At 41.9% G+C, this 20,225-nt stretch overlaps 1 protein-coding gene across 1 annotated transcript in view; it reads left to right on the top strand.

Moving 5' to 3' along the window:
* The window catches only part of SMARCC1 (SWI/SNF related BAF chromatin remodeling complex subunit C1), a 192,444-nt gene that overhangs the window by 86,762 nt on the left and 85,457 nt on the right, over positions 1 to 20,225 (top strand). The window contains exons 17-21 of the mRNA XM_048837290.2: positions 230 to 383; positions 786 to 899; positions 3,482 to 3,541; positions 17,709 to 17,967; positions 18,855 to 19,016. Of these exons, the coding sequence (XP_048693247.2) occupies positions 230 to 383; positions 786 to 899; positions 3,482 to 3,541; positions 17,709 to 17,967; positions 18,855 to 19,016 (749 nt within the window). The remainder of the gene's footprint in view (positions 1 to 229; positions 384 to 785; positions 900 to 3,481; positions 3,542 to 17,708; positions 17,968 to 18,854; positions 19,017 to 20,225) is intronic.

The raw sequence follows: 20,225 nt of genomic DNA, 5'->3' as shown, positions 1-20,225 counted from the left end.
CATCTTTTTTCCTTTTGTGGTGAACACCACATTTTATAATACCCTTATTTACAGTGAATATAACAGTGAAAGGTAAATAGGACAGTACTCAACCTGCCTTTGTTTGATTAGCAGCAAACTCATCACAGTTGCACACTTGAACTTCCTCCCTGGTATCTTCTTTCTGCAGTAGCAGATGTGCTTGAGGGTTTGTTTCCTCAGACTTCAGTCATGTAATGTTGTTCCATAGAGTGCATGCCTTTCTGGAGCAGTGGGGTCTAGTTAACTACCAAGTGGATCCAGAAAGCCGTCCCATGGCAATGGGCCCTCCTCCTACTCCTCACTTCAATGTGCTTGCTGATACCCCCTCTGGACTTATGCCTCTTCATCTCCGAGCTCCTCAGGTAAATCCTACAGGCGCCAGCACCGTGTACATGCGCACACACTTATTCAGATAGAAATAGTGGTACGTGTATTTTGGGAGTGGCTTAACATACTCCTAGCCAGTCTGTATTTGTAGCTATGGTCAATGCTGTGTGTACCTGAACGGAGTATGTAGCTCATGCATTTTCTGGGAGGGTGGAATGCATCCTTCTCTCCACATGCCCTTCAGTCTCAGTAACGTTCTGTTAGTAGTAGATTTTCCATCATTCTGTAGAATAATGTTGCACCTACAGTTCCAGCACTCCAAACCCAAATTTGCTAGTTTTGTGTGTAAATAAGGGTGATTTGGGGAGAATGCTAGTTCAGTGCACACCTGTGTAGATTCATCTTGATGATCATGTGTTTGGTTTTTTTGTTCTTAGGTCCCTGCTGCCCAGCAGATGTTGAGCTTTCCTGAGAAAAACAAAGAAAAGCCTACTGACCTGCAGAACTTTGGACTTCGCACAGACATTTACTCAAAGAAGACCTTGGCAAAGGTAAAGATGTTGAGTTTTTCTTTCCCTTTGGCTTCTATTGAGCTTCCTTCCACAAACCTTAGTCATTACATAATCACTAGGTGGGATGTTGCTGCTCCTCCATCCTTGTCCCATGTGTCTTCCACCTGGACACCCAACTGGGGTGCTCCTAGCAGCATTGGAGAAATCGGTTATCACAGGGAAGGGTTTATTTCATTGACCATGATACATTTTTCACAACCGTGAAAGTGGTAGGGCCCTTCTAATCATACGTATCGCACGCAGCTTGCTGAATGTTTCAAAATAGATTTCATAGGCGCTTGGGAGGTAAATCCCGCTAGTCAGGTTTTTTTAATAGATTGTTCTGTTTTCCCAGTTCAAATGGGACAGTGTTCCTCAGCCTTACAGAACTGGAAGGTCACTTCATCAGCAAAGGGTGGCTCTCTGAGCCAAGTCATGAAGTGATGTTCTGACACACCATCATTGTAGCATGTCCCAAACGGATTTAATGCTGTGACACACCATTGCAATGCAGTGTCAAGACAAAATGCCGTGCTTCTGTGGCCGCCTGCTCCCCCGCCCTTCTGGCTGCTTAGAGAGAAGGTAGTACTCAGGTATCCTAGAAACTCTGGTCCATTTATTCAGTGCTGCCTCATGTCGGGAACTATACAGGGTTTTCCTCAGATCATTGTTTCACTCGCTCTACTTGAGACCAGACTAACTGCTTGGACGTGGATTCCATAAGAGCAATATGTGTTATCCCAAAGAGCACACAGATTGAGGATTACTACTGACAGTGTCACACTGTTCTAAAGACTGACATTTGGAGGGTACCTACTAGAAATTGGTATTCAACCCATACATATTCAGCCCGTACCAGATTTAATTGTGTGATTTATTCGCTTATTTTTGATTGATACATTCATTCAGTGAGAGTGCCAGTACTTTTCCCAGGTGCTCCTCGACACTTCTTAAACACAATTATAAAAATGGACTTAGGCTTTTTTTCCCCCAAAAAGTGATTTCCTTTTGTGTACATGCAGTTTACTCCTGGGGGGATTCTGTGCCACTGCGCATGTGCAGAATTTATGTCCCCTGCAGATTTCTTTGCTTCCCCGCAGAAAAATGACTTTCTGATGGGGAAGCAAATGGAAGGCACAAGAGTGGTCATGTGACCCTCCCCAGCAGTATGTTTCAGGGGCCCAGGGCAGCCATAGAGAGGTAAATCCCTGTGGGGCAGGGGGCGGGAGTGGGGAAGACCCGGCTGGTGGCTCCTATCCTGCACCGGGCTCAGCTGCTAGTCCTGGCTGTACAGGACGGGACTTCCTCTTCCCTTGCATGGCATCTGGGACTGTGTCAGACCCACCCCAGATTTCTCCCACAGCTGAAGGAAGCTCTCCCCCCTGACCCCCCCTTCCTACACCCATCGCTCCTCAGCCCAAACCTGGATCCCCCCATATTAAGCCCCTCCACACTTGGATCCTGCCCAGGCTAAGCCTGCCTGCCCACACCTGGTGCACCGGCCACAGAGGGGCAGGGCCTGGGGTGTTTTTTGGGCAGGGCCCAGTCCTTGCGCTGTCAAGGTTGGGTGCAGCCTCACCTCAGAGTCTGTGTCCTGTGGGGAGCTGCACAGTGATCTCCCACCTCTGCAGCCAGTGGCCTGTACTTCCCAGTGCCATGCTGAAGCCTCCACATTTATTTGACAAATAAAATTTGCAGAATTTTAAAATATTGTGCACAGAATTTTTATTTTTTTGGGCGCAGAATGCCCTCAGGAGTAACAGTTGTTTTTCAAGCATTCACACCAGCCTATGTAAGAATTTTGAGTGTCTGATGGCTGACACTTTTAATTTGTGCTGCATGGGTTAGTGATCTGTACTCTGTGCAGATATTTGGGGAAAGGATAAGTTATTGGCACGAATTCAGTGTCTTACACAGAACAACATAACCCCATTAACCTTCCCTCCTTATGAGGGAAGCTTTGACATCTGTGATGGTGTGTTTCTATCAGCTGAAACTGGTAGTAGGATCCTCTCCAAGAGTTCTGTAGTTCGAAGAAAACTTTTAAGTAATTCCCAAATCAGTTTGGTGTAGCTACAGTAAACTCAGGAGTGATGCTGTGCTAAATACTCATACTGAGGGCAGCAGTTACAGGGAGGGAATGTATATTTTTCAAAGAGCTTGCATTTCCTTATCTCTTATCCTTGGAGATTCTTTTTTCACTCCAGGTATTTTTATCTCTTTTTGAGGATCGCTTTCCTAGTAAGAATCTACGACTTCAGTCTCTCAAACTGCACATTACTGTATCCACCATATACCTCATACAATCCAACCTATCTACCATGCAAGTGTTGCCTTAATTAAACATACTTTCCTATCCTCCTGTGTCTCTTGAAATTCTGTGTGTAATTCTTGCAGACTGGACAACTGCCTAAGGTAGGCAGCCATATGATCAACTACAGCAGAATTGCTGGGAAGAGTGATTAATAGGCTGTGGTAGTAGATTAAACCACTACAGCTGCTGCTTTTACAAGAAGTTCTTTTGCTCAAAGTAGTGCTCCTGCAAAGATAAGTAATCTATCTTGCCTTTTCTTCCTTTATAGAGTAAGGGAGCCAGTGCTGGAAGAGAATGGACAGAGCAAGAGACACTGCTGCTACTAGAGGTAAGAGCTGATGAAGGAGAATGTTGGATACCGTAGGTAATCCAGAGAAAGGAGGCTTTTGTATGTAATATCTAAGGTTAAGAGAGGATTTTGTCATGGGTATTTTTAGTAAAAGTCATGGACAGGTCGCAGGCAATAAACAAAAATTCACGGAAGCCTGCAACCTATCCCTGATTTTTATGAAAAATACCTGGTAGGGACTAACAGTCTGAGCCCTGCCATCGAGAGCTGACCACCGGCCGCCAGGGCTGAAGTCAACAAAGTCACGGAGGTCCGTTAAAGTCACGGAATGCATGAACTCTGTACAAAATTATATCCTTAGTAATACGAGATGTAATTTGGTGGTTCTTCCAGTGATTGTCCATGTGTGTGCACCACTTGAGGTGCACATCTGGTCTCGATCTCCGATTTTTACTAGCAATGTCTGTTTAGACCACACCTGCACTGTTGTTGGATCTATTGATCGTGTATTAATTACATTGATTACTTAAAAATTCCCAGTTGACACTCTGAGATTTGGTAGGTTCTTGTCCCAAGATCAGGTCCAGTGGTATTAAAATTACTGGTCATTGGGAACCCTGATGTGCACGGTTGCAATACTCTCTGTATTCCCTCTCTGTAGGGAAAACGCTCTGTATCTAAGACAGTTAGAAAAGTTACAAACACCTCAACCCCGTAAGGTAGATAAAGGTAATACAGAATGTGCATCTGAGCATCCACATACTCTCACCAGCCCTTGCAAAAGAACCTGAAGTATTAGTCATTATCTTCCTCATCACTATCACCAGTGGTCGGAATCCTGGCACCTCCCAAGAGTTACATCTCCCAGTGCACACAGGCTGGGATACAACTTTTATAATGTGTTATGCTGACACATTGTGCCTACTCCCTTTTTCCTTATTTGCATTTCCTCACCCTACTAATGTCGGGTTACCTTCTCCCATAGGTTACTAGGCCTTTTACCTCAAGCTTATTGGCATATATGTTAATTAGTTACCATGGCACTCTTGTGATCAGACATCTGTGATAATCCTAACTTAAAATATCCAAGCTGGTATAAACTAGCATGTTGTGATTACCTGTCAGCATTTTAGTCATTACAGCATTCTGTTTTATGATACCTTATGATCTAGGGTTCTTCCTGGTTAGCTGCTTATGCTAAGGTTTTTGGGCCTTATGGATTGTTTAACAATGTTATTGTCTTATGTGCCTTGTAGGCTCATTACATTATTGGTTTAGTTTATACTCATGCCTTATCTAGCAAATACCTGTATACAAAACCGCCCTGACTCCCTCATGTCCCATACTAAGGGTATAAACAGCAGAGCCAGACCAACTGCCACTCCAGTTCCTCTTTGCTTCCCTAGGCTTGAGATGGAGTGCTAGAGTATCTGCATCCCTCAAATCTTTTCTAAGAATTTTGTGAGTAGTTTTTAATAGTTATTAGTGCTAGTGTTTTTTGCCGTCTGGCAATTTGTTGTATTAGTCATAATTATCTGGGTTTTTTTGAGAGTTTGGTTCTTTGCACCTCCCCTGTTTTCTCCCCTTTAATTTATCAAAAACTTTCTTATTTAGGGATGATGTCTCATACAAAATTCCCTGGTTTGAAGTACCCCACCTCTTGTGAGAGAGCCTTTCCTTAGAATGACTGACACTCTGGGTCTGTTTGGTCTGGAGGAATCACATACACCAGCAAAGTGTGGAATGTACAAGTCATTTTCTAGGATAGTTGGACAAAAAGGTCCAGGGAAGGCATGTTTAGAAGTGGATCTCTTTGGACTTATTCCATGAGGTTCCATCATATTAGGCCCATTCCACCAGAACTCTGGAGGCTTGAACTCTACCTTTTTAAAAAAAAAAAAAAGAAAAGAAAAGAAAGTCCCCATTATTGACACTTGACAAGCTGCCACCTGGGGTTCCATACATAGCTTGCTAAACACTGTGCTGTGGCAGAGGCATCCAGAGTGGATGCTTCTTTCAGTAGAACAATCCGTCACACTCTATTTGGGTAAGACTCTAAGCTCCCATCTCCTTATTCAGGTCACTGTTTAGGACTCATTTCAAATAGAGTCAGCATAGGAACAGTCATTTGAAGTATCTTATCTGTATAGTTACTAGTGTTCTTTGAAATGTCTAGTCCATATGTGTATTCGACAACCTGCCCTCCTTTCTCTCCGTTTAGGAGTCCTATTACATGCCAGGGCTCTGCGATAGAGGGAGAATTGGAGTGGTATTTAGTTCAGCTTCACTCTTTGTACTCTTGGCATGAAGGTGTTTGGGGTGCATGCATGGACCAGACATTGCTAGCAAAAATGTCTGATCCTGGCACATGAGCACATGTGCACCTTGAATTGAATACACAACTGGATAATACGTCTTGAATAATTCCAGTTACTGTACAGGTAAGTAATTTCTCTTTGTTGATAAGAACATAAGAATGGCCATATTGAGTCAGACCTAAAGGTCCGTCTAGCCCAGTATCCTGTTTTCCGACAGTAGCCAATGCTAGGTACCCTAGAGGGAATGAACAGAATAAGTAATCATCAAGTGATCCATCCCTGTTGCCCATTCCCAGCTTCTGGCAAACAAAGGCTAGGGACATCATCCCTGCCCATTCTGGAACTGTCCTCCATGAATTTCTGTTTTTTTCTTTTTTTTAATCCTGTTATAGTCTTCGCCATCACAACATCCTCTGGCAAAGTGTTCCACAGTTTGACTGTGCATTCTGTGAAGAAATACTTCCTTTTATTTGTTTTAAACCTGCTGACTATTAATTTTATTGGGTGACCCCTAGTTCTTGTGTTATGAGAGAGTAAATAACACTCATTTACTTTCTCCACGTGGTCATGATTTTACAGACCTCCATCATATCCCCATTTAGTTGACTCTTTTCCAAGGTGAAGAGTCCCTGTCTTATTAATCTCTCCTCATATGGAAGCTGTTCTATACCCCTAATCATTTTTTTGCCCTTCTCTGTCCTTTGTCCAGCTGTAATATGGTCTTTTTTGAGATGGGGCAACCAGAACTGCACACAGTATTCAAAGCATGGGCGTACCATAGATTTATATAGAGGCAATATATTTTCTGTCTTCTTATCTGTCCCTTTCTTAATGATTCCCAACATGCTGTTTGCTTTTTTGACTGCCGCTGCACATTGAGTGGATGTTTTCAGAGAACTATCCACAATGACTCCAAGATCTTTCTTGAGTGGTAACAGCTAATTTAGACCCCCTCATTGTATATCTATAGTTGGGATTATGTTTTCCAGGGTGCATTACTTTGTATTTATCAACATTGAATTTCATCTGCCATTTTGTTGCCCACTCACCCAGTTTTATGAGATCCCTTTGTAGCTCTTAGCAATCTGCTTTGGACTTAATTATCTTGAGTAGTCTTGTATCATCTGCAAATTTTGCCATCTCACTAATTACCCCTTTTTCCAGATCATTTATGAATATGTTAAATAGGACTGGTCCCACTATAGATCCGATGGGGGGCACCACTATTTACCTCTCTCCATTCTGAAAACTGACCATTTATTCCTACCGTTTGTTTCCTATCTTTTAAACAGTTAATAGTTACCGATCAATGAGAGGACCTTCCCTCTTATCCCATGACAGGTTACTTTGCATAAGAGCCTTTGGTGAGGGATCTTAGAATCATAGAAGATTAGGATTGGAAGAGACCTCAGGAGGTCATCTAGTCCAACCACCTGCTCAAAGCAGGACCAACCCCAACTAAAACATCCCAGCCAATGCTATGTTAAGCCGGGCCTTAAAAACCTCTAAGGATGGAGATTCCACCACCTCCCTAGGTAACCCAGTCCAGTGCTTCACCACCCTCCTTGTGAAACAGTTTTTTCTAATACCCAACCTATGCCTCCCCCGCTGGCACTTGAGACCATTGCTCCTTGTTCTGTCATCTGCCACCACCGAGAACAGCCTAGCTCCATCTTGTCTAAGGCATTCTGAAAATCACTTTCTGAAAGTACACTATATTCACTGGATCCCACTTGTCCACATGCTTGTTAACTGCCTCAAATAATTGCGTTTAAAATTGGGTGTAGCTTTTTAAAAAGAGTCACTTATGTGAAATGGCATAAGACAGTTGAGAGATCCCATGCAATTTAGAACTATGGATGGTGGTGCTGCCGTTTCTGAATTCATAAGAATATCTTTATATAAAATTTGCTTTAACTTCCAGTAATATGTGATTCCTGTATCTGCAGCCCCAGAATCCTATTATGTGCTTGAGTGTATCTTACAATGCAGTGAGGTCTTGAGGCAAACGGATAGTTGAAAACGTGGTTTTACACTATGAAAGAAATGCCCTTGGAGTGTTGTGTATATATTTGCAAGTAAGGTGAATGCTGTGAAATTCTGATAATGTTTACAGCTCCCCAGCTATGCCACAAGGTGTTAGAGGAAACTGCTAACATTCCTTTTTGAAGCGTATCTGTTCCTGGAATACGGATGATTCTGTTACATATTGACTAACTTTTCACCTTCATCACTATTAATAGGGGAAGCAAGTTAAGAGGAAGCCACCTAGTCATGTAATTATATAAGAAAACCATAGTGCAGTTAACGTGTATTGAGACTCAAGACCAGCATTCCTCAAATGCGGTCACTGTGGCTACATGCGGCCACCAGGGGCTTTTCTTGTGGCCACAGCCTCCTGGATGTTGACTTGGGGGGGAGGTGATAAAGTAGTGGCCCCTCCCCCTCCCTGTTGCTCCTGGATGCACTGTCTTGGTGTTGGTTGCTGGGGCCACCAGCCCAGGGGTTGGGCTCTGGAGACACCTGGAGGATCAGGCAGCTGGTGAGTTCCTCACCTTCCCAGGGGCATTAGGGCTCAAGCTTTGGGTTTCAATCCTGGGGTGGCAGGGCAGCAGGCTCTGGCTGTGGGGCTTTGGGTTCCAGCCCCAGGCTTTGCCTGCGCATGGCTCCAGGCTCCAACCCCAGGCCCTGGCCATGGGGCTTCAGGCTCCAGCCCCCTGCCCTACCCCCATCATCCCTGGCCCCGCCCCCCTCTTCTTCCACCCACCCCCACCCCCCAATCCAAGGCTTAATTTGTCCCCAGGCTTGCCAGGGCTGAGTAAGTCTGCTGTGAAAAGTGATACTTGTATGTTTGTTAATATCACTTTTCACAGCAGACTTACTAGCTAGCAATAAATACATGACAGTGATTTGGATGTGTACATGTCCATCTTTATTTGTTTTTCCTAAAGTTAATTAAGTATTTTAGGAAAAAGTGTGAGAGCAGCCGCCAGCGAGAGTTGGTGGCTGCACTCTGAGGCCACCAAAAAATTTGTCCTGAGAAGCCCTGCTCTAGACCACAGAACTGTACTTTAATGTGTTCTGTTAGACTTCTGGAAAAAGCTTAAGGAAATGACTGCAGGAAGGCAGGGTTAAGTTGACTCTTTATGAATAAAGTCAAAAATATGTTCTGTTTTGCAAACTCTATCAGGTCTGTGTCCCAAAGCTGACTGGAACTGGAGCTGTTGACTCACATATTAACACTTGGATCATCTGTTATGCTTTCCATTGTGATAGCGCTAATGAGCCCCAGTCACGTAGCCACAGTCTCACTGTGCTAGGTGCTATGTAAAAATATAATAAACAAGAGGGTCCCAGGCTTTCTTCTGTGACTCAGGGCAGGATTTTTCTTATTTACTAGTGGTTTGTCCAGTCTAGGTTTAAGTCTTCAGTAATAGAGCTCCCACTGTTTCCCCTAGGAATCTTTTCCACTGCCTACAGAGAAGGTTCTCCTTTCCTTAATACCATTCCATTATTCCTAGTTGTAGCCTTGTGTACTACAATTATGTAATTTAGGGGCCTCGTTTTAAAAAAAAAAAAAAAAAAAAAAACCTACCACTACACTTCTTAAAACTGACTTGCATGAAGAACCAACAGTGCTTGGCAATAGAGGAAGATGGACACATCAGCTGTACTATTTGTTAATGCAACACAAGAGCAACTAAGTGATTGCCATTTGGAGGGGGGAATGGAAAGTGAGCAAAACAGAGAAAGTCTTTATAGGGAACAGAGAAGAACAAGAAGTACAATGGTCTTGGCCTAGAGGCGCTTTCAGTTTTGAAACTATTTCTGTGGTATTATCATCCTTGTGTGTGTCTCTAGTGCAGGGGTGGCCAACCTGAGGCTGAGAAGGAACCAGAATTTACCAGTGTACATTGCCAAAGAGCCACAGTGATACGTCAGCAGCCCCCCATCAGCGTTCTCCCGTTCCCAGTGCCTCCCACCCACCAGCAGCCCTGCTGATCAGCACCTCCCCCTCCCTCCCCACGCCTCCCGATCAGCTGTTTTGTGGCGTGCAGGAGGCTCTGAGAGGAAGGGGGAGGAGCAAGGGCACAGCAGGCTCAGGGGAGGGGTGGGAAGGGGTGGAGTGGAGGTAGGGCCTGTGGCAGAGCCAGGGGTTGAGCAGTGAGCAACCCCAGCACATTGTAAAGTTGGCGCCTGTAGCTCCAGCCCCGGAGTCGGTGCCTATAGAAGGAGCCGCATATTGACGTCTGAAGAGCCACATGTGGCTCCGGAGCCACTGGTTGACCACCCCTGGTCTAGTGTAATGGTGCTCAACCTATTTATTTATTCCCATCTTACGATAGTTAATCAGTACAATAATCCAAGACTACCATTTTCTGAACTTGCCTTACTAGTACTACTAGCCAAATATAGAAGTTTTGTATTTTCCAGAATTTTACTACTCTGCCATGCAAACAGAGTATTATTGGGTGATTTGTCTGGGTTTTTTAGCCATGTCACCACTTGTCAGAAACCCCACTACCAAGTTCTGAGATCATAAGGAAAACCATGGACTCTTAATTTCAACAGCACTTCATACTCTGACTCTTAATTTAATATCCACCACACCTATATGAATAAGCAAAATTTACTAAGACAGTCTTCATAGAACTGGAAGTGTATTCAGCATCTCATGTTACGTGTAGCTCACGTTACAGATAAACATGGCCTGTGCCTCAGGTAATTATTTATATAGTACAATATAATAAACTGGGTTTACAGAGCAAGAATAGCTAAGTAGCAGTTGATACTGGGCATATACTGTATAAACATAAGACTCTAATACCTCATCATAAATAATAGAAATATTTCCTTATCAACATTGACATATAAAATTTATGCTATAGTTAATTTGTTTAATTATAATTCAGCACAGTTATTACTTTGGGTTAAACATGCTGGTGGAGTAACTTTCAACCAACATTCTATTGACAATTTGCTTAGTGTTAGTTAATAACTTCACAAGTACAGAATGTTATAGCTCCACTGGAATGGAAGAGAAATAATAGAATGACTTGTGAGCAAAAACAAAATCTGGATTACAAATCCAACATTGCAACACCTCACTGCAGTAAATAAAGTTGTTTGCTTGGTTAAAACTGATTGGAAAGGATAGTGACCCAGCCGTGATCCACTGATTTATAGTAAAAAGGTGCAATACTCTTATGGTGTCCAAAAATGGCAAGAAAATATCCCAGTGGAATCATCCAAATAAGCATCACTCCCAAATTCAGCAAATGCTTATGAAACAAGGAATGAGTCCTGAGCCCATGCTATTTGTTCAGTCTTTTTGGTTTTTAGCCTATAAATAAAACATTAAAGAGAGGATATCATTTCAAGCTTAAGTGATCCTGCTATAACAAGCCAACTCCATCCAATTAAATCCTCAGGGTAGCTTTGGGCAAATATGTGCAGTAAAGTTCCAAAGAAGTAGTCTTATCCAAGATAATTATTGCCCTACTATCTATAGACTGAATGACTGGAGGGAGAAAAATCTGCTTCTCTCCTAGCATCCTCATTTGCCATTTTTTCACTTGTACCTCAGTGTAGCACTGTATGCCTTACATTGCTGCAGGAGCATTTTCAGCAGTTCATAATAAGGGCAAGTGTTGTGGGAAGTTAAACATTAGTTTAGCAGAAAAATAATAAGAAAAGGAGTACTTGTGGCACCTTAGAGACTAACAAATGTATTTGAGCATAAGCTTTCATGAGCTACAGCTCACTTCATCGGATGCATTCAATCCGGTGAAGTGAGCTGTCGCTCATGAAAGCTTATGCTCAAATAAATCTGTTAGTCTCTAAGGTGCCACTAGTACTCCTTTTCTTTTTGCGGATACAGACTAACACGGCTGCTCCTCTGAAACCTTTTAGAAAGATAATAAGCAATGAAGTAGAAATTACTGAATCGTATTATGCAAAAATACAGCCAGTCTAGCTTTCTAATGTGATAAAGGGGGGGTATGGCCAGCAGTAATTAGATGAAATTAGGGAAAGAAATCTATAGCCTGAATATAAGGCAATTCTTCTTGATGCTGAGATCTTCTAAACTGTGGAAATGTTTTCCAAGGAAAGTAATAGAAGTCCCATTGCTTGACACATTTAAAATTGGACAGGACAAAGCACAGGAGAACAATACCATAAAGAACAACCCTGCATTGGTGCCTGTAGTATGGACCAGATGACCAAACAGAATCTCTGATTTCCTGGATGTATTTTTCCTTTCCATGGTATCTTTAAAAAGAACCTTAGCTTTCGGTACTGATTGCCTAGTTTATGGTCTTGGACATTTCCAAAATTCATATTGCCCTTCCCCTTCTGGCTTCTTAAGTTATAGTGACAGAGAACATTTGCTCTCCTCTGAAGTATTAAATAGGAGTTTTGTTTGTGTGGCATTTGCCCACCTAATCCTGCTTCCTACACTTTGGGTGGAGGGTTCAGCAGTGGACTGAGGTCATTCTGGAGGTCTCTTTACTACACTGAACTACACTAGTTTTAAACTGCAAGAGAAACTGTTTCAAAAGTTTCAACAAGGCAAAACTAAACCGCTTATAAATAATCATACAAAGCAAGACCTAAGGCCACCTGGTGTGGGTGTATTTCTTCAAGTTGGTCAATGCACAACGAATCTATAACATTTCAATTTTCAGCTCAGCTATCCATCTGGCTAGTCTCTTTTCACATCTTCCAAAGTGCTCCTCATCTTGTATTTTCCCTTGCTGACTCTCAGCATTCTTGACATCCCAAAGTGTCTTGTGACAGAAGATGACCATGGCTTTGATGAAAACAATTACAGCTGAGGCTGTTGCAGCTGCAAAAACACTTCCTTCCAGGCTTATGAGGGCAGGACTCCAGTCTGGAAAGCAATTCATTCTAGACTTCTTGAATTTAAAACCATATATGTATAGTGCTAGTAAAATGTGCTATATTTATAGTCCTGGAGACTGATGTCCTCTTTACTCACAGGACAAGTTACAGCATATTCACCACTTGTACAAGCTTCCGTCCCCTTAGTCCTAAATTGGAGTAACTGTCTCAGAGGGTGAAAGTGATAGGTCAGTCTCTGGTCCATTTAGTCCTTGACACCTCTGTTAACACTTCCAGTATATCTTTACTTTTTGCACTTGGGTGTCTTGAAGCTCTCACAAGAGAATATTCTATTTAAATATTTGACGCACCCATCCCCATGCTATCGAAGTACCTTGTGGAAATCGGTAAGTCAAGTAGTCTATTTAAAGCTGATCTACCTTTTGGGTCTCTCCTTTTCCCTACATGTGCGGAAATGTTGTGTAAATCTTGTATCCGGGGGGAATGTAAACCAGAAAATCTGTCATGAAGGTGAGGAAATTTCTGGTAGTTTGAATGTCTTGTGGAAGGCAGTTTAAAAGCCGCTAGGCTGCTGATTTCTCCTGCTCTAGACTTTCAACTTTGTAATGGGTACATCCAGTCTTTTGAGTAATGCAGCTGTTATGGGAAGTCATGGATGTAGAGAGAGTGGTCACTGCTGAGGTAGTCTGAGCCCAGTTTGAGGGCTCTAACAAGAACCTTAAATAAGAACTTGTGATAAGTTCTTGAGGAGTGCAATATCCACAGGATCAGGTGAAGGGCTCACATCTACCTGTTTGGAAAACAGGTTACTGCATTTAGAACTAGTTGAAGCTTTTTCAAGGCACTAGTTGTTTCCAGGTACAGTTTTATTTCAGTAGTCCATCGTGAAGGTTACAAAAGGATTGGAATACTGTGCCTAAATTAATGACAGGTTTCAGAGTAGCAGCCGTGTTAGTCTGTATTCGCAAAAAGGAAAGGAGTACTTGTGGCACCTTAGAGACTAACCAGTTTATTTATTTAGTTGGTTAGTCTCTAAGGTGCCACAAGTACTTCTTTTCTTTGTGCCTAAATTGATACCCATTTGGGTAAATTGTTGACTTGTGGCCTGTTATAGATGGAAGAAGATGGTCTGGTCCTGGGACTGGTTTTGTTCAACATCTTTATCAGTGATCTGTATGATGGGATGAATTGCACCCTCAGCAAATTCACAGATGACACTAAGCTGTGGGGAGAGGTAGATACGTTGGAGGGTAGGGATAGGGTCCAGAGTGACCTAGACAAATTGGAGGATTGGGCCAAAAGAAATCTGATGAGGTTCAACAAGGACAAGTGCAGAGTCCTGCACTTGGGAAAGAAGAATCGCATGCACCGTTACAGGCTGGGAACTGACTGGCTAAGCAGCAGAAAAGGACCTGGGGATTACAGTGGACGAGAAGCTGGATATGAGTCAGCAGTTTGCTCTCGTTGCCAAGAAAGCCAATGGCATATTGGGCTGTATTAGTAGGAGCATTGCTAGCAGATTGAGGGAAGTGATTATTCACCTCTGTTTGGCACTGGTGAGACCACACCTGGAGTATTGTGCCAGTTTTGGTCCCCCCACTACAGAAGATGTGGACAAATTGGAGAGTCCAGTGGAGGGCAACGAAAATGATCAGGGGGCTGGGGCACATGACTTACAAGGAGAGGCTGAGGGAACTGGGGTTATTTAGTCTGCAGAAGAGAAGAGTGAGGCGGGATTTGATAGCAGCCTTTAACTACCTGAAGGGGGGTTCCAAAGAGGATGGAGCTTCGCTGTTCTCAGTGGTGGAAGATGACAGAACAAGAAGCAATGGTCTCAGGTTGCAGTGGGGGAGGTCTAGGTTGGATATTAGGAAACACTATTTCACTAGGAGGGTGGTGAAGCACTGGAATGGGTTACCTAGGGAGGTAGTGGAATCTCCATCCTTAGAGGTTTTTAAGGCCAAGCTTGACAAAGCCTTGGCTGGGATGATTTATTTGGTGTTGGTCCTGCTTTGAGCAGGGGATTGGACTAGATGACCTCCTGAGGTCTCTTCCAACCCTAATATCCTATGATTCTATGGTAGATACCACTATTTGTGAATCTAGTAGCAGTGAAAGAAAGAATTAGGAGTATCCATAGGCTGCAAACTATTTTGATGAATGAAAGACAGATCCCTCATTTCAGATTGGTGACAAATTTGATTGGATCTTCAGAATACTTCTGTCTTCCACTAGCATTGTTTCCATCATGTCTAGGTTTATCTTCTCCCGGTGATTTTCATTCAGATGCTGACCCACTATTTAGGGACTGGGACATTCTGGGAGGAGAATAGGTAGAGCTGGGTGACATCTGTATGCGGTTGATAAGTGAGGCTGTACTTTCTCACGGCCTTCCTTAGTGATTTTAAATATGCATTCAATGTAATGGAATAGAGGACAGTCTTGTAGTACTCCACTGTTAAGGGTTCTAGATATGAAAGTGAGGGATCAGTGAGATCACTCAGAGGAAGGATCTGTACAAACTCATAACATTAGCGCTCACCACTGCAAAGTTAAGGTGGTCCAGCAGCATCTCATAATCAGCTGTGTTGAAAGCTGATGAGAGATGACCCAGGAATCTTAGATTTTCATTCAGATTTTTTCATTCAGATTTTCATTCAGATGCTGACCCACTATTTAGGGACTGGGACATTCTGGGAGGAGAATAGGTAGAGCTGGGTGACATCTGTATGCGGTTGATAAGTGAGGCTGTACTTTCTCACGGCCTTCCTTAGTGATTTTAAATATGCATTCAATGTAATGGAATAGAGGACAGTCTTGTAGTACTCCACTGTTAAGGGTTCTAGATATGAAAGTGAGGGATCAGTGAGATCACTCAGAGGAAGGATCTGTACAAACTCATAACATTAGCGCTCACCACTGCAAAGTTAAGGTGGTCCAGCAGCATCTCATAATCAGCTGTGTTGAAAGCTGATGAGAGATGACCCAGGAATCTTAGATTTTGACCCAGGAATCTTGGATTTTGTTTTTGTGCATGTGGTGGCCAGGAGGAAATTTTCCATCCGAGCAGCAAGTACTGTTTTTATACCATATCCTGGGGTTGGACCTTTGGTCTGACCCAGTGTGGCCATTCTTATGGGTTAAACAAATTGGGAAGAGTGTTGGATATTGGCAAAGGCAGGTGTAGTTGGGAGAGGGCTGTTCCCCGGCTTCTCTAAATTTGGTGACAGTGATCAACATCTTAGGTACTGATCAGATCACAGAATGTTTTAAGGTAGATAGCTGACTTTTCTGTAAAGGAAGGCAATTTCATTTTGCCCGAGGAACTTTTTGCCTTTTTGGCTATCCCCAACTGGCGGGAATCCGAATCGCATGTCATCATTTGAATTTCCTCCACTTCTTCAAGGACTTGCTGTTGTATAACTGGACCAAGATCTGGGAAAGTTGGTTTGTCAGTGGTCCAGTGTCTAGTCCCCATCACTTGGGATTCCGATAAATCACTTCAGATGCAGGAGATCTTGTCCACAAAGTAGTCTTATTTAATGTGGTTCAAATACCTCTGCTTTTATGAAAGGTTAGTTAAGGGATCTAATAATCTCTCTGCACTACAGTCTAATACTTCCCTCCTGACCACGGGATTTTCCTTACCGTTTATAGTCTAATAGATGGTGCTCTGTAAATATAGCAAAAAGAAAAGGAGTACTTGTGGCACCTTAGTCTCTAAGGTGCCACAAGTACTCCTTTTCTTTTTGCGAATATAGACTAACACGGCTGTTACTCTGAAACCTGTAAATATAGCCACATTGACAGTCTGTTGCTTCTGCTACACCAAGATCCTCACCTTACAACTCATGGATTCTGTCTAGTTGCCAGTGATCAAGAATGCTTCTGTAGTCTTATTTCTAGGCTGTTGAGAAAAATTAGACTTCTCTGTATTGCTCATTTCATGGTTGTATCACTGGTATCCTTCTCTATGCTGCCAAAATTATTTGCATTTACAGTGGTTTGTTACTCTGAAAACTTACAAGGATGCTATCAATTTAAAAATCAAACTCCTGTTTGAAAACTTTTACCTACCTTTTTTAGTAGATTGTAACTAAGATTATGGGGCAAAAAAACATTTCCTCATATTTTCATGTTTTGCTTTGTGCAGCTGACAGCACTTTGTGTACAGTCAATTGTTTACATTGTAGTAGCACCAATTAGTAGTAGCCAGGCCCCATTGTGCTGGCACTGCACACACATGAAATAAGATAGACCCTACCCCAAATGGCTTATAATTTTAGTATATGACGAGAGAGAACATGAGGAGAAACCTCATGGAGGGAAAAGGGAACCATGAAACGAATATGTTTGGTGTAAGCAACACTCTCTATTCTCGGATATAGTCGATCAGTTTCCCCTGTTTGTGTTAGTCTTTCACACAGCAACAAGGAAAGGGAAACACTTTTAAAGTTAAGAAAATAAGACTTGTCAAAACAAAAATTGGTAGGAGTACATGAAACTATTTAATTTTGTTTTAATTAACAAGGTTTCAAGTTTATGATGTCCCTTTAATGTGAGATAGGATTCTTCTTCAGAAATATTAACAATAACTTCCATTTCTTTCACTCCCCTTCGCTGTAGTCTATTGTAAATGTTGGTGTGTAAATAGTCTCATAATAGGTTATGTTGACTCACAAATTAAACAATTGTTTTTTAAAGTCTTCCAAGTTTTTGGGATGGTAATTAGCAAACAGAGAATCATACTTGTGTGTTTGGAGCACAGAATAAATGACGAGTATTATACTGTTTACCGGTTCTCATAGCCCACAAATTCAACTTAGTGTTTAAGTGAGAGGCCTTCCACTGTCTAAACAAGTGTTTATGAAAAATCAATGTTTATATACTCCCTTTCACATAGTTCCCCTTTCTTTATTCACTGTTCTGTTTGTCACCAGACTGAATGGCGGTGAGAACAAAAAAACTTGTGTATACGTAGCATTATTTGCAAAACAATTCTTACTCTTCCTCTGTTGCAGGCTCTGGAGATGTACAAAGATGACTGGAATAAAGTCTCTGAGCATGTTGGGAGTCGCACCCAGGATGAATGCATTCTCCACTTTCTGAGACTTCCCATAGAGGACCCTTATCTGGAGAACTCTGATGCATCCTTAGGCCCATTGGCTTACCAACCTGTACCTTTCAGCCAGTCTGGAAACCCAGTGATGAGCACTGTTGCTTTTTTGGCATCTGTGGTGGATCCTCGGGTGGCATCAGCTGCAGCTAAAGCTGCTTTAGGTATGGGGTCACCATGGCTCTCTTTCCTTATGATTTTGTCTAACATGGTGTAACTTTGTGCTTGGTTGCTGGCTTCCTCTTGAGCTTTAGAAAGATCAGCTGCTATCTTTGGTGTTCCTTCAGAATGCAGCTAACATAAGTTGAAAACAGAAGCAAATATCTATAAAATTACTCAGGGAGGAGTTACCAGTATGGTTATTGTCTGTTTTGCATTTTACTAATGCTAGACTAGATGACGTATTGAGGTCCTCTCCAGTCCTACACTTCTATGACTCTGAACTATTAATTGGTTTGTAAAGCACTGTATAAGTGCCCATTATTACTTTTTATCATCATTTTGTTTAAGTGTACATTACATTAACAAATACTGCTACAGTGTTTAAATCTCTTATTTGGAATCTTGAACAAAAAATATGTCAATATTGGTTCTATTAATTTCAACTTGTTGCTTTCCTGGTTGTTACACAATCGTGATTGGATAGAATAGTTCCTGCATGCTCAGTAACCGGTTATCTTATTTTCTGTAGATAGAATAAATGTGCTAGTTTGTATTTGTATAGTTTGGAAGAAATGTTCATAGAATCACACATAATCATAGAATATCAGGGTTGGAAGGGACCTCAGGAGGTCATCTAGTCCAAACCCCTGCTCAAAGCAGGACCAATCCCCAATTAACTGTACCTTAACTGTTAACTCTTAAGTACTGCTAACTACCACATTTAAGGGAGTAAATGAGCTTCCTTATGTTATAAGTGAGGCAGAACTTCAGAACATATTGAAAATTCACTTTGTCATTGTATTTATTTATATGTGGGTCTGTGAAAACTGATTATTTTTGACATGTGACGTGCAGACACCATAATATTTTCTCTTTAATTCTTTAACAGAGGAATTTTCTCGGGTCCGAGAGGAGGTACCACTGGAACTAGTTGAAGCCCATGTCAAGAAAGTGCAGGAGGCAGCAAGAACCTCTGGGAAGGTGGATCCAACATATGGACTAGAGAGCAGCTGCATTGCTGGAACAGGTCCAGATGAGCCAGAGAAGCTTGGTAGGTCATAAGTCTTTAATGCAGAAATTTTTGCAAATCAGGTTTATCTTTAGTACTTTTTATCAGAGAGAAACAAGCATATATATTTTCTATATAGAATATAGTAAAAACCTGAATCTTTTGGTCTTTAGTATACTATCTCTCTCTTCTTTGGCCCCACCCTCACTTCTTCTGTCCCTTTTAGGTCAGAAAGAGACCTAGACAAATATAGAACAAATTGTCAGCAATAAGTCTTGCATATAGCTTATCATAAATCAGTTTTGTGTTAACAATTCCAGAAATGTTGAAGCTAAAGGTAGGACACATTTGTCTTTAGCAAAATTAGAAGTTAGTGTTTAATAGCATTTAGGGTCTTTTGAATATAAACCTTTTTATAATATACAGCTTTCCTGCAGGGAACTTGGACTACATTGTAAATGTTGCCCATTTATTTCTATTGCTAACATTTCAATATAGAAAGTTTTCAGTTTTTCCTGATGGAAAAATCTTAAACATTTATATAAAAGTGTAAGTAACAGGTAGTTGACATGACTCTTTGGTAGTTGTTGTTAGGTGTGTGTTAGACCGAACAATACTCTTATTGACACAGTAACTGATATACACAATTGTAAAAAATAAAAGGAGACCGGATAAGTGTATAAAGTAATGGATGGTTTACAAAAGATAGATTGGGAGCTTCTGTTCTCCCATTCTCATAACACAAGAACAAGAGGACTCTGAGTGAAATTAAAAGATGGGAAATTGAGAACCAATAAAGAAATTCCTTTTCACACAACACATAGTGAGACTGTAACTCATTGCCACAGGAAGTTGTTGAGTCCAAGAGCTTAGCAAGGTTCAGAAGGGATTATATAGGTAATTAGACTATCCAGAGTTGTCATAATAAATTATAACCATTTAGGAAGGAATATTAAATTGCACGTTTCAGGGCTTAAGCCAATGTCTATCAGTAGTTGGGATGAAACCTAGTCTGGGGGGGCAGATTATCCCACATCTGCCTACTGCAGAGTTCTCGCACCTACCTCTGAAGCCTTTGATACTGGACAAGATGGGCTTTGGTTCAGATCCAGAATGGCACTTCTTATGTTCCTATTTAGAAAACTCAAAGTGAAAACCCCATCACTTGGGAGAGATAAAAGCCGACTAAGCAAAGCAATTAAATATTCCAGAGGGAACAATTCTGCATTAACCCCACTGGTGTAGTAAGGT

This window comes from Caretta caretta, chromosome 2 (genome assembly GCF_965140235.1).
Source record: "Caretta caretta isolate rCarCar2 chromosome 2, rCarCar1.hap1, whole genome shotgun sequence".
NCBI classification, from domain to species: Eukaryota; Metazoa; Chordata; order Testudines; family Cheloniidae; genus Caretta; species Caretta caretta.
The sequence above is the reverse complement of the archived record's forward strand: the minus strand, read 5'-3'. Positions and strand labels throughout refer to the sequence as shown.